The sequence below is a fragment of the Phalacrocorax carbo genome, chromosome 7, assembly GCF_963921805.1.
Source record: "Phalacrocorax carbo chromosome 7, bPhaCar2.1, whole genome shotgun sequence".
Lineage (NCBI taxonomy): Eukaryota > Metazoa > Chordata > Aves > Suliformes > Phalacrocoracidae > Phalacrocorax > Phalacrocorax carbo.
In genome coordinates, this window is record NC_087519.1 from 36,849,437 (window position 1) to 36,864,161 (window position 14,725).

Below are 14,725 nucleotides of genomic sequence, written 5' to 3' on the forward strand. Positions count from 1 at the left end.
TTCTTCCAGTGCACAAAAGTTTGGAAAGTTGTATAAACACTGGAAGGAACGACACCAGACTCGATCACTGTCTGTGAACTTCAAGGGAAGATCTTCTCATACGGAGGCCACCAGAAGGTCTTTTGTCAACAGAGATTCTCTAGTGTCTAAAAATGTATATATGCATAATAAAGTCTTTCCATCACATAGGAACTGCTTGGACCTCTCTGCTCTACCTCATTTCCCTCTTTCACAGAGCTTATAAGAGCTACCGCTCAGCTGGGAGTCGAAATCAGTCAGCTGACTCAAAGGTTACTGGGTGCAGGCATGGCAACAGGCAAATACACAGATGCAAAGAACGATCTCCTATCTAAAACACAGCAGATTGCATCCCACCTCTTTGATTAATATCTGGCCAGCAGGGCATCAGGTGCTGGCCCTAAAATACTCCATTTTCAGGAGTACTGCAGGGACCCCAAAGTCTGACTAGCACTTGTGAAAGTGCCTGAGTAGGACTTCAGTGAGTCTAGAAGAGAGATGGCCAATCACTGACCCCTTGTTTCTCTGGCCATGGCTATGGTCCTAGGCCCTAAGTCAAGCCAGGAACTTTTCTGAGCTTCCAAACTATGTTGGAATCTAGAGGAAAATGATCTATGAATTGCCTATAAAATTCTTTTATTTTAAAACAGGAGCCACTCCCATTTTAAACTCTGTAACAGAATACCAATGTAGAAGTAATGATACAGAATTATTTCTTAAAGCAGAAAGGAAAATCTATTTTCAGCTGAGATATATAAGAGAGTCCAAATGCTCATCAAGCCAGTGAGAAAGCACAGAGGGACAAAGGGCAGAAGGCTCTTCAGAAAAGTCAAGAGCATTGGCATGAGGGCTCTGGAGACGGATACAGTCTGTGATAAACCATTCAAAGCACAAGTGCTGAGAGAATGAATGGAGAATTATAATTCTGTCTCAGCTACAAATGCCACCTTACCCCTTCATCAGCACAACAGGACAAGGTATATTCTGCAAGTGATGGTGTCCAGGGAGAACAGCCAGCTCTCTGTGACAGACTCATCAAGGACAATTGCTTCAGAAAGGCAAACCGCCTTCTTAACAGGGAAGGATTGATCCCCAAGATACCTTTGCTGCCTCCCTCCCTTATGCCCCACAGAACATATGTGCAGTATAACTTAGCAGCTCAGAGCTCTTGAAAGTCACAGGGCATTTAAGCTCATGTCCAATTAGAAAGTGTCCTAATAGAGGAGATGCAGCAACTAATGTCTTTCAATGTAAAGTGCTCTGACTGTTGCCTCATGGTTATTCTGTGTGTGCCCCTTTCTCTATACCAAGGAGAAAGAAAGGACAAGAAAGTCACAAAGCTGGACAGACATGCTGCAACAGTGCTGGCAGCACCTGCTCCACACTCTGCTGCATCCTGTTAAATGTGGTCCAGCTTCTTGTGGTGATGGGGGATCCATATCCGGTAGGTCAGCAATATCTGATGGAATCTGCTGGACCCAAAAAACCTCCTGATATTAAGCAAGCTCAGTCTATGGTGTGGAAGAGGTTGCACTGCTCTTTACTGATCCACTTCCAGCAAGTTGAAGACTATTAGCCAATTTGCAATAGAAATACTTCAGACTTCAGTAAGACATGGATGGTACTCAGGCACTGAAAAGGTGGTGTTCCTTGTTGAGATGATCTGGGAGCAAGGCTGAGCAGCCTTCATTTCAGCTGAGCACTTCTACAGACCCTCCAGTTGTAATAGGCAGCTCTTTCAACTTGCTGTTCAAATGTTTTCAGACACTACTTCTATTTCCCTGCTAGTTCCTCCATCTCCAGCTATTAATTTCTGCATCAAAGATCATTATCAATTCTGGCCTTCATTGTTACATTATCCCACACTAAATATTTTGCATTTGGAAAGCACTGTCATTTTGCTTTATAAAGTAGGTGAGTTAATTCCATCACGCACATACGTGTTGAAAAGGGCTAAGGACTGGGCACAAACCAGAAGGTTAATTCTGAAGAGAAGCACTTTCTCTAGTCCCCAGGTTACCGCTGAAAGCCAGCTCTGATGCTACATGGTGCTTTCTGCCAATGGCTTCCAAGAGCTCTCTCTGTCCCATGCAGGAGGCAACAGACCAGGTTTCCACTCACTGTCTGAACTTGAAGCTTTCAACAAAATCTCATTTTTCTGCTTGCTTAGAAGAGGACAAATATTTCAAAGCTCTGCTCACTTCCTTGTAAGGCAAGAGATGCAGCGTATTGGCCCCCCAGAATATAACTAGAACATCAAATCTCAGGCAGGCTACATTCAGGGAAAAGTGTCAGGACAAGGAGTCCATTACTAGCATACATTAAACTTCCTTTATTTCTCTGTTCCCTCAATTCCTTTTTCTGTTCATAGACTTTTGAGAGACTATGAACTGCCAACCAAGCAGCATGATGTAGAGCGCCCAATTTCCATTCCTGCAATGGCTCTAACAGGTGTAAACTGGACAGTGACAACCCTGAGAGATATCTTATTAACATACCCAATAAACACCTTCTCACCGAGATTGCCTGGATGCATTAACCACACATCACATAGGCAAGGAATGGAGTTTGGATGCATCTTGCCCCATGCAGTCCAGTAATCCCTGTGTGTTGTGAGCAGAGCTGCCTGACTCAGCCTTGCTGCGGCAGGCTAACTTAACTCTTACCCACCATCGAAGTATTTCCTGGAAATGCCCTCCGTCTCTGCCTTCAGCAGCCATCCAAGCAGACTTCGGGTAACCACAGCCTTGTGACCCTGGTTTGGAAACCCCACCAGAGGAATGGGCAATCTCCACCTCTGCAGGGAAAGCCATGCAAGGCTGGCTGGCCCACATACCAGTGGCTGATAGATAGGCAACGCAGTGTGGAGGAGCAACATTTGGGGGTTGTTGGAACTTGAAGATTACAATGAGTAGCCCACAGACTGGTGTGCAAGGTCTCCCCAGTTACAGCAAACCTGGTGCACTCAGACTCCAGAGAGTGTATCAGTATCTGAAATATTTCTAGGGTTACATTAAGGCTTCCCCTAGCTCTGGCTGCTTTTGCGAAAAAGCTGTAGTCCCCAGCACATCATGTGATGGCAGTCAGTGTGGCCCAGCTGAAACCCTCCCATTAGCACAGTCCCTGGTGGTACAGGTCTCTTTGAAGGAGTGACATAGCTGTGCAGGAGGCTGAGGACTTTCTCCATGCAAGGCAATGTCTATATCACGTCCTGGCTGATGACAACAGTTTTGAGCCTGGAAGACACATTGTTTGTATAGGTTGTTTCAGACTGAAGCAACTTCTATTCCTCAGTGATAGAAGGAATCAGCAGAGCTGTGCTTCAAACATCAGCAGGCGATAACTTAAAAAGGAGAGTTGCATCTTTTGTTTTCAAATCTCTTTCTGTTGACTGCATCTGAACAAAAACGTGCTACATTGTTCCTATAAACGCCCAGCTCTGCTTCTGAAGAACATCACAGATGCAACAATATAGTTAACACCTCTGCCCTTGGAAAGTCATCTCAGATACATCATGTCACACTATCCCACTGGAGTCCATGGAGCCATGTGGAGTGCTGCTCAGTCAATGTTTTGTTACACTCATGGAAAACTAGAAGATAAAAACTCCAGACACCAAAAGCAACAGAAACAAGAAGGTGCCTGTCTCCCAGAAAGGGCTGAGCCTGGCATTATTTTTCTAAAAGAAACAAGAATTAAACTCCCAACAACTTATCAATAATCACATTCAAGTGAGGAATATGCGTGGCTTTTCCTTGGGAGATGCATTAGCTCCAGGCTTACTTGCTTTGGAGCAGTAACAGTGGGAGCTCAGAGCAGCTCTCATCTCTAGCAGCACTGCTGGGCTTTGCTTTGCAAGCTCAAGCTTACAATCCTGCTGTGCACACATGGTGCCATGAAGTGCTCTTCAGCCTCATGCACCCCTCACTTAGGAACGTCCTGTCCTCAATGTCAGATTTCTCATGGCTCTCCACCACCAGTTGGGGTTGAAAGGCTGTGTTGGGGGCTTTGACTCACCTCCCTTTCTCCCAGCAGAGCCTGGGAGAGCATGTGATCCTGTTTAGATTGAGATGAGGCTATAGTAACACATAGAAATACAGGAGACACATTCTGGGCCAAATCACAGATAAACTCTTACAAGAACACCCTGTTGGGAAAAAACCCTACAATCATTTTTTCTGTTGGATGGAGTAAATTCTTCTCCAGCCTTCATCTGATATTCAAATCAAGTGACTCGATTAAGACTGCAGTCCTGAAAGGCCTCCTAGGAGAAACAGAAACCAGTTTGCTGAGATGGCCATAGGCAGTCTGCTTTCCAAGGGGCAGCGTGGTCATGGCCCAGACCATTGTTCCTGCAGAGATCAGCTCCCTGAGCAGGTGTAAGGCAGATGCTGCAGCTCCTCTGTTTTTTCACTGGCCAGACAGGGTTGGTCTGAACACTGTTTGAAAAGCAAATAACGTATATATTGCAGGGGACAAGAGACAAGATTTAATTAAAAGCTTATTTTAATTGACTTGAGTATTAGCTGTTCAAAGACCACTCTGAGTCAATAAAAGGCCCACCAAGTAGCTACTATTAGAAGGTCCCATGAGTAATCATGCTGTCACTATAGGAAGTAGAACGCTTTTCACAGCAAACAGATAAAACCCATCTCAGTGACAGAGAGGGACTTGCTGGAGAAATACAGATATAGGACTGCAACTATATTTTGCTAAAGCACAAAACAAGATTCTATGATTCTTTAGAGCAGCATGGACAATACTACAGAAGTAAAGTTAATCTTTGTGAAAAATTACCAAACTGGTACAAGAAATACTCTCCACAGAGAGACGTGTGCACAAGCACAACACTGGTTAAAAAAAAATAATTCTAGGTAAAAAAAGCGTACTTTGCATAGACTGGAGCATCCTCTGGTAGTGGCAGTCTTTAGTCCTCCTCAATTAGCAAGGGGACCCTGTGATCACCAAAGAGGAGATTATTAGGGTTACAAAGTACATGGGAGAGGAACAAGGAGAGAAATTAAGACCTGGGGAGAGCTGGCAGGCAGCTGAAGGCAGCTCACTTCACTGATAGACAGCCTCCACAACTGCTCCCTGGAAATAACACATGTAGAGGATGCAGTTCTGCCTTTGCTGAAGAGCTATCGCACTTTATTTGGATCGATGTAATGTGCAGCTCTGAAGAAGGATGAAGTAGTCTGTTCACCAGACAGGCCACAGAGGGATACTGCCCTCATCCATTGCATTGCACAACTGCCTATGAGTACAGGGCAGGCTTGGAGTAGGGGGGGAATAGCTGTGAGCTGCTGCTGGAGGTAAGACATTAAATGGATGGGTGACCTGGCAAGGAGCAGGAAATGCTCTGTTCCAGAGATTCATACAAATGTTCTTCCTTTCTGCACCATGTTGATATTATTCCAGTTGGGAGTTCCACAGTATCTCACTGGTAAAACAAGTTACAGGAACAGTCCTACATCATCCAGTATTGTTCACCAATAAGTCCTTTGTTATCCACCTGGGTGTTAAGGGATGGCATTTTTACCACTCTGTCTGCAAGAGTAGGGCCTTGCCACCGAGGGAGGACTGATTAGCAGGATGACTGCCTGCTACTCAAGATACCTTGCCTTCTGGAGTCATCTTCCACATCACAGAGAATGTCAGCCTATCTCGCATGGGATTGAGACTGCATAACTCCTCACAGAGCAGTTTTGGAAGCATCGGGATCACCTGGAAGAGAAGAGGAGAGCACTTCGGTGACATATGGGCTTTTAGTAGAGAACAGTCTGTGGCTAAGCTTCCCTGACCTGTTGGTAAAAGACAGGCTTAACAACGCACAAAAGGAGAAAATGCGTTAAACCTTCAGGATCACATTTGTCATGGCAGGAGCAGCTACAACCTAGCTCTGGGATGCATCACTTATACCAGAGCTACACTGCATGGTGAACAGCATGCTAACACAGAACAAGTAAGTAACCCAAATCCTCTGAAGGGAGAGGAAATCAGACACTGCTGAGGCCCCAAACACTCAGATCAGCCCCGACCCTCAACAAGACCAGAGGGAGTTGTCAGTCTCCCACCTGCAGATCATTCCCAGCATTCCCCTCTGAGGTATGGATTAAGCACTCTGGAGCATCCTGCATTGTCAGGCATGCAAACGCTTCACTCTGCAGCTTTTAAGGTCACGATGTTTGCTCTGTTTCCTTCCCATTTTGACACTGGGAAGAATGAGGAAGGCTCAGTATATCAGGAGACTTGATGTTGAAGAAACATGGTTCTGGCAGTCAGGAGGTGAAAAGGAGACTTGGGAAACGTGTTTCTTGCTTTGCCACTGAAGACTGTGTAGCCAGACAAGTAATGCAAGTCTGCTCCCTGCAAAGCATAAATGAAACTTCTCCCAAGCATTGCAGAATCAGTGCATGGCTTTATTAAAGACTGAGCCATGCTTTGTAGTACAGACAGGAACATGTAGATGTTGGTGAGATAAACAAAGGCACCTGTTTTATCACTATTGAACATGGTGTTTGCAAACAGAGGGAGAACAATTATTATTTTACTATACTCAACTTTGTTTGAACAAAATGTCAGCCAACCGAAATCTCTGGCAGGGGTTTTTTAACCTGTGTCCTAATTCTTTACAACTAATCAATATTTCTGCTGCTGAACACTGAATTACCAAACCATGATTTACTACAGCAACAAAGCAAAAGATTTGGAGCATATTGACACCAGAGCAAACCTGAGCAGCTCCAGTGTTTCTACCATCCCTGAGTTATTTCCCAGGTGAAGTTTGCAGTAAAGATAATATTTAGTAGCTGTTGAATGAAGCAAACCTAATAATTAGAGTTTCACGTTCTTATTTCCCTTCTCATTATTTACCTTTGTGAAGAAGCTGTAACTGCCCTCAAAGAAGAGCCATGTTATTCCTCATTTATTTTGCGTGGCAATGCGGACAGGTCCATTCCAGAAAAACACAGAGAGAAATGGTCTACTTGGTTGCCATAAAATATTTTAGCTATTTAATTTTGTTTCCATTTTGATTGCTCTGTGTCCCACCCTGTAAAAAAAGGACCAGCAGCAAGCCAACGGGCATGCAAACCCCAGCTCTTCCAAACTCTGTAACACCAGTTTGGTGATTTCAGAGATAACTTTTTCTACCTGGATGCCATGGGAACAACTGTTCTTCAAAACAGTAAGGAAAAAATCCAGTCTCAGATGTCCATTTTCTCCTCAAGTGCATATACTTTGTATTTACCTTTTGCTTTGAAGGAAAGACTCTTAAAATATTTAATCACATTTGTGGTTTGGCACCAGACAATGGCTATAAATCCATTCTAATTGCAGTGCACATTAATGCCAAAATGTTAACTGTACAGCCTGTGACTGTCAAGGGGTCGCTTGTGACATGAATCAGCAGGACTGGTTTAGCTGGAAGGTCACAAGGGCACAGATTATGATAAGCTGTTTCCCGCAACACAAAGGCTGTCAACTCTGTTATTCCAGTTGTGAACAGTACATTAACAATACTGGTACATTCATAACTCATAGATCCAGTACGTGAGCTCTGCCATGCTGCCTGGAAGGACCCACACCACACGCTTATAAATTTAGCATGAATGGTGCCAACCCACACCAGAAAGGAGAAAAAATAGCTTTATAGACTACTGGAAATCCCTGCCTGCCTAAGATCGCCCATGACCACCATGAGACCCCAAAGTTCAGGTCACAGTGAACAAAGTGCTAGTAATTTAATAAAAGCTCCCATGCCCTTTTTCACCCAAATTAAAAGCTGCAGTTACTTGTTTTCCTCTCTCTCCTCCCCTCTGTGATTGATTATCTGATAATGGTCTGTACTTATTGAATATTTTTGTGCCTTAGCACATCCTCTTTCCCTTCACATCTCCTGAAGAAGTAACAGTCTGCTAGAAAAATGCCTACATGAAACATGAAATCCCATCCACGAAGAATAGCTTGAACGAAACAACAGGATGCTTGTTTTAAGTGTACTTGAGCAGGATTAATACCCGATTCAAGAGGCTATAATTCTATGGAAGGGCTTTCAATGATGTGAAACACAAGCAAAGCTTTAACTCAGATCATAATTACAGCACTGAACACTCACCAAGCAATTAGCTGTAACAAACCCACTATTAAATAGGGAAGCATCAACCCACGTTACCCTTGTTTTACAGGAGAGAAACTTTAGGCAAAGTAACTTAACCCAAGCCACGGAGGAAGCCTCACAGAACAGCAAGAATTTAATCAACCTTTTCCTGGGCCCAGCAAATACATACATAACATAAGACCATGCGACACTGCATTGAAGGTATTTCAATTTTATCTACCTTACTGAATTAAAAGAAGAAACCTGTTTTCAACATCATGACAGTCTTGGCTAACTGCCTCCCTCTGCTTTAACGTCACGATTCCTCTTCACACTCTACACGGAGAATAAACCAACTGTCACAAAGCACAGAAGTTTAAGTTATAAATACGCATTTCCTTTTTCCTTAACACAATACGGTCACAGGCTGAAAGGATTCTTAGTAGTTGCAAGCCCAGCATTTAACATACAAAGATGTCACAATTGTGTCACACTTGGAGAGCAAGATATTTCAGGAGTTATCCCAGGGGCTGCCCAGAAGGAACCTTTGCAATAGGATTATCTTCATCTCTTTCTGAAGGAGACGCAGGATGAGAGGAGATTTCCGTGAGGAGGCCTTTAAAGCCCAGACTTGCAAACTATAAGGGTTGCATAGCATCGTCTCAAATAATCCAGAGGCTGCCCGGCATCTTTTAAATGCTTTGCCCTTCACGTGACTGCCTGCCAAGAGACAGCAGCGTCTGCCAGCTGCCCTGCAGAGTGCCAGGGCAGACAGAAATCCATCTAGCTGAAACACTGCCGAGGGATATCACCTCCAGCGTGAAGTGGTTTCCTTAGCAAATTGCTAAGGATGTGCCTATGTTGGGGATCACATAATTCAGCTTGATTTTACTGCAGGTGGAAATAAGTCACCTGGGTTTATACAGGGATCATAGAGCTGGAACAGGGTGTATAAATGTAGTTGAATCTAGAAATGCAGTTGGAGAAACCCAGCAGGGCTAGGGAAAAAAAACTTTCACAATTTAAAAAAGTACCTACAAGCCCCAGGAAATCTTTCTAATGAATGTATCATAGAAACCAGGGCTGAAGAAAGGCTTGGGTGGTGAGAGCTTGTCTGGCTTTTATCCCCCTCTATCAATCAGACTAATAAAAGACACAATCTCTCCCCACAAGCCTAGCAGGGCCCAAGAGATCCTGGAAAGGGCACTTCTTTGAGTGAAAGGCTGATATCCACAATGCTTGCAGCCGTGGGTCTGCATTTCAAATCAAATTACAGACAGAGGATTTCTCTCTCCCTATTTCCAAGCCCTACACGTGAAATCTCCAGCACTACCATAACAGGGCCTGAGACTTAGTGCTCTGGCACTGGCTGACAGCCTCCTCTCCACGCTATTGACTCTCCCTGCAGGCAGCCACACAACATGGCACACTGAAGCCATAGGCAGCAAGGAAAAACCAGGGTAAGAGAAGGCACCACCAGGGCCGGGGGGTTTCATACACATTGTCATCCTGGGGTTATAAAACACATGGACCTGTAACCATGAGTGGCCACAGTGCTTAGCAGCTGGCTTCTCTGAATGGTGGAATTGCTTTAGACATGGAAAGATCTAACCTCCTGCTTGTAAGAGCCCGTTGTTTTGTTCTGGTTTGCCTCTTCAGCTAATAAAGTGCTTCCAGAAACCAAATGTGAGTTTCCAGCCTCGGACTCATTCCTAGGCGCCGGGCAGTGGGATGGAGCACATGCATACTGGGATGATAAAACTCTGTTCCCTTTAAAATCAGAAACATCTGCTGCAGCCAGGACTGACTCACTGGCCAGGTTCAGCACGGGTTGTTAGCCAGGGCAGCTCTCACCAATGGACTCACTGTAGCAGCTTTTCAAGGAACGGAAAGGAAAAAATCGATCAGTCAACAAAAATGAAAAGGGAACAAACTGGTTAAGAATAACCCCTTACTTTCACAAAGTTGCATGGGCAGATTTGCTCCCTTCAAACAACCCCATTCTGCTGGTGCTCTGCTTTGGCTGCTCACTGTCTTGGTTTGGGTTGGTTACGACCACCGCTGACTCCCGGCGTGACCCCTTCTCCCACTGCCGCTCCAATGGGGAGGGACTGTATTAACTGAGAGTTTCCATCAGCTGCTCTCCCCAGAGCTGGGAGGAGGACGCTGAGGTCCAACAATGGGGTGGGCTCAGCAAGCCTCTTGCTTACACACTGAAAGACACTCAAAGGAAATAGGCAATTTGTTTATGAGCCAAGATTTCTGCTCAAGAGTTGTATCAACACTTCCATGAATTCAGATTTCGAGCAACTCTTTGTTACTCAACCTGAGATTATCAAAATATCAACACCCTGACAACCTGCTGGTGTCAAAAGTGAATGTCTTCAAGCCCTTGGACTCAATGTGAAGATAGGCTTACAGTTCCGATCTTTGATCTCCAGTATAAAATAGGACCAATAAAATATTATAGGCATTTATGGCTGACCTCTCACTCGAGCTGCTTCACACCTAAAATAACACTGTAAGATGTGCCAAAAAAGAGGAAACCGTTTAGGTTTTCTTGCTTCTTAAAACCTGATACACTCTCATTTCAAAAACTTTTTACTTTATTAAATAGACCACTAGCAATTACACAATAACTTCCCTTCTGGGTACATGGTTCAGGAAAATTAAATATGTGGCTTTATTTAACTTCTTTGGGAGGATTAGCATGGTGCTAACCTCTAGCAGAATCACAGCTGTCTTAGGGATCAGTTCCATCAAAGGAAAGCATATTTTCTACAAGAGTCATGCTACCATCTTGTTTCAGACAGCCTGGCTACTTTCCTTTGCCCATCCCCTCTCTCCTTTTCATCTCCTGCAATTAATATATTGACCATTTCATCATCTAACCTAGTTTGAACTCTTAAAATATATTTTCTGCAGGGCAGAAGTGTGGGTAAAACACTAATCCTGACAGCTGGGCAAAGGCAGTTAAGAGCAATTGAAAATTAAGGGCAACTGACAACTTATGTTGGCATCACATGTGACTGACTGGTAGTGCTGGGGGGGAAAGTGCTTCGAAAGAAAATTCAATTAGCTTTTGAATTCAACTAGATTTTCATGAAAAATGCCTCCTTTCTATATAAGAATCTTCCTTCTCCCTTTAAAAATATCACATGCCTTCAAACCAGAGCATTTTGATTTGGAAGTACTGCCACAAATTCTTCCTGGACTACAGATTTGCTGCCCTGCACTGAGATCCCCTCTGGGCCAGCCCACATCTCCCATAGTGAGCTGTGGCTGTTGAGTCATCCATCAGAGGTGGAAGCATAGCACCACAGAAGCCAAGGGGTTATCACTGGAGAGACTGTAGGACTGGGAAGACTCTGGTGCCAGAACTGCTGTTTCCATGAGATACACGTTACTTCCCACTCCTGAAGAACAGCACATCACTGGTACCTTGGTCCTGCACTGCAGCACCTGTGCTACCACCGACCCAGCTTGGGCACTTCTGCATTGCTATCATGGCTATTCCATGCAACCACAGCCACAGAGACATAAAATCCACCACTCACTGAGACTCCCTGAAGCTGTGCCTTGCTATTCCTACCCAAGGAAAGTTACGGAACAGCTACTAAAGGTTAACAGCTTGATATCAAACCACTAATTTGATTTTAATAGTGTAAAATCATTTTATCATCCAGAAAGTTGGGAGAGGGCACAGTAAGTTATTAGAACAAGTGTCATCACAAGACCCTCCTTGGACAGCAACCTTGGGAACATCCAGAAAGGGAGGGGAAGTATCACTCCTAATCCTCAGTAGCAAGTAGGATAAGTTTATTCATTATATGAAAGATGGCCAGTCATCCTGAAAATGGCTGCAGAGACAAGGACCTCAGCCTAACTGATTGGGACTGTGGAAAGAGGCAGATTAATCTGCTTCTATGAGACTGCCTCAACACCCCTCTTCATGCAGCTGATGCCTCAGGCTGACACAGAATGCTAACAGCCAAGCTTCCTGGCTTCCCTGCACGCACAGTACCAGCAGTATCTAAATAGTTAGGAAATGTTTCTGCACGTTCAACTGAATGTTTCCTTTCCAATAATGTTAAAATTGAACCTATTCAATTTTAAACTTTACAAGTCAACCTTAAACTTGACTTTAACATTTGATTCTGTTACACTAAAATCTGTACAGTTTCAAATATCTTTTCAGTGCATGATGAAAGACCATTTTTCCAGTATTTAGGATACCCAGATAAAAGAAAAGTTGTTAAATACTGTTGTACCTCAAAATGTGAGATTGCACAGGGTGTTTTACACCCTACTTTGCTCTGCATCCACTTCTGGGAGGGATTAGCTACTACTGCTGGACTGAAGATAAAAATAAAACTCTCCACCACCACCACATCTGCAAATTTCAAGCTGCAACAGCAAAGCAGACAAGCCAGCTTGGGTCTCTCAGGCTTCATGTCACGTTCAGCACAGTGCAAATGTAGCTATGCAGCTCTGGGCCCTGAACTAGCTCCATATCAGCAGAGTCCCATTCACATGGAGCTGCTCCTGAGCTGCTCTGCCCATAGACACAGGGTCATGAACTGCTGCTTCACCTTGTGCTCTTTCCATAAGCTCCAAGGTAGTCAGCAGCTATGTTAGCTCTTGTGTTTGCACCAATTTACTCATTTTTGTAGGTTTGCTGCAATAATAGCCAGATTTTAGCTGCAGGCATCTGAAAATGAACCTTTATAATGAATTTATGGTAAATGGAAGACACAATCGTCAGACAAAAAAAGAAAAAGTTGTCCTTACCTTTTGCACTAGATAGACACTAGTTGCTCTTTCACTTGCTACTTTATCTAGTGCTGTTTCTTCCAGTACAAAGTAGCTTACATCTGCGATGTGAACGCCCACTTCGAAGTTCCCTGAAATTGCACAAGGAAGTCAGTATGCTGCCAGTAGAAATGAACTGCTGACATGTTTAACTCTGACACCTCTCCCCACTCTCCCACTACTACTGTAACCATTTTGCCTTATGCCTAGACTTCACAAAAGTGATACTTCTGTCTACCTCTTCCATCCGAGATGAAAGCTGTGGTGTCTCAGGGCCCTACCAAATTCACAGCCACTGTGGCTATGACATACAAGTGAATACACAGGATTGAATCGACAAGCACAGCAGTGAATATGTGCAAACCCTTAAAAAACACATGGATAAGTCTTTCCAACTAGGAGCTTGTAATAGTGAGCCCAGTCCTCATCCCTTTGCTGTCAGACAACAGTAAGCAAGAAATACTGGACCTCACCTTGCAAGCACACGGGTGACACAGGCCACTGCTTCCCAAGTATGGAGCAAAAGGTCACACACGCTTTTGCTTTTTCAGAGCTGCACTTGTTTCCACTTCACCCTGGATGAGCCCAAACTGCTGCTGGGGACCTGGGAAGTCTTCAATGACTTCTTATCAGGTATGCAAAAGCACACTTTCCACAAGCAGCATATTCCCACTGTTATCCTGCCTTCCCTTCAGATTAGGCTTTTTATCCTTAGAGTCCAGTCTAGAAGTATCTTAATTCAAAAGTTAGGCTAGAGGGGAGTACCTCTGGGGTTTATCATGAGGTTTTGGCAATAATTTGGATTTGGAAGTAGCGATCATCCTCAGCTTTGGAAGTAATTAGTACCTTGGTCCAAGAAATTCTGGTTTGCTAATCCTCAAAGAAGCCTGTTGACCTTTGTTTTCTCTGGAAGCGCTAGGCTAGATTTGAGGTGCTTATTTGTAGAATAGTTCTATGTGCAGTGAGCTCCTAATTATAACATTTCGTTCTTTAGAGGAATTCACTAACTTCTTGGTATCTATAAATATTTTTTCTTTCCCCAGTTTTTTTAAAAAGACAACGTAATAAGATACCACGCTGATGACAATCTTGTTTGTTTATACGTCTTGCAAAGCATACTATCAAAGCCTTCCTCCAGAGTGTCACGTTTTTGAAAGATAAATTGTTAATAGTTGCCGTCATTACGCAGTACATCTGCCTGCATGCCCTTCTGACAGGTACCGGTGGTACATTTCAGCAGAGTGAGAATGGAAATGTAGACAGGTGAAGAGGAAGAGTGAGAAGGTTCAAGCTCATATTAGGAGAGCCACCCAGCCCACTGTGCCCCCCACTGGGAGTTCAGATAAGTGAGCACTAACCCGCCCTGTGTGACTGCTTGAATTCGTAACAATTTTAACTTAACATTATTAAGCCATGTTTGCAGAGCACTCTGAGTACATAATGTATTATCTTGCTTTTTGTGCTGCTTTTGTACTCAACAGAGCACAGATGTAAAGGCAGCAGAAATGCATATGAACAGGGGAACGCTGGGGTTTAGATTTGTTCACATAACCTACAAGTCACTGGACAGTCCTGCAGAGAGTAAATATGATGGCAGCAGGGGGAGAGGGCAATAATCCCATCGCACACCAAGGGACAAATTCCACCACTCATTAGGAAGCTGGGAGAAAAGACTGTAGATTAAATGGTTCACCTCAGAAAGCTGCCTACAGCTGTGTTGTGATATTATCACATGCCTTGAAAGCTGCTCTACATGGATTAGGCATCCAAGCCTGAAACTACTTAGACAGTAAG

At 44.0% G+C, this 14,725-nt stretch overlaps 1 protein-coding gene across 3 annotated transcripts in view; it reads right to left on the reverse strand.

Moving 5' to 3' along the window:
• DIS3L2 (DIS3 like 3'-5' exoribonuclease 2) overlaps positions 1-14,725 on the reverse strand; it is a 196,349-nt gene that overhangs the window by 66,546 nt on the left and 115,078 nt on the right. For all 3 annotated transcript variants that reach the window (XM_064457483.1, XM_064457485.1, XM_064457484.1), the window contains 2 exons: positions 12,911-13,023; positions 5,638-5,745 (listed from right to left, as the gene is read on the reverse strand). In XM_064457483.1, coding sequence (XP_064313553.1) covers positions 5,638-5,745; positions 12,911-13,023 — 221 coding nt within the window. The remainder of the gene's footprint in view (positions 1-5,637; positions 5,746-12,910; positions 13,024-14,725) is intronic.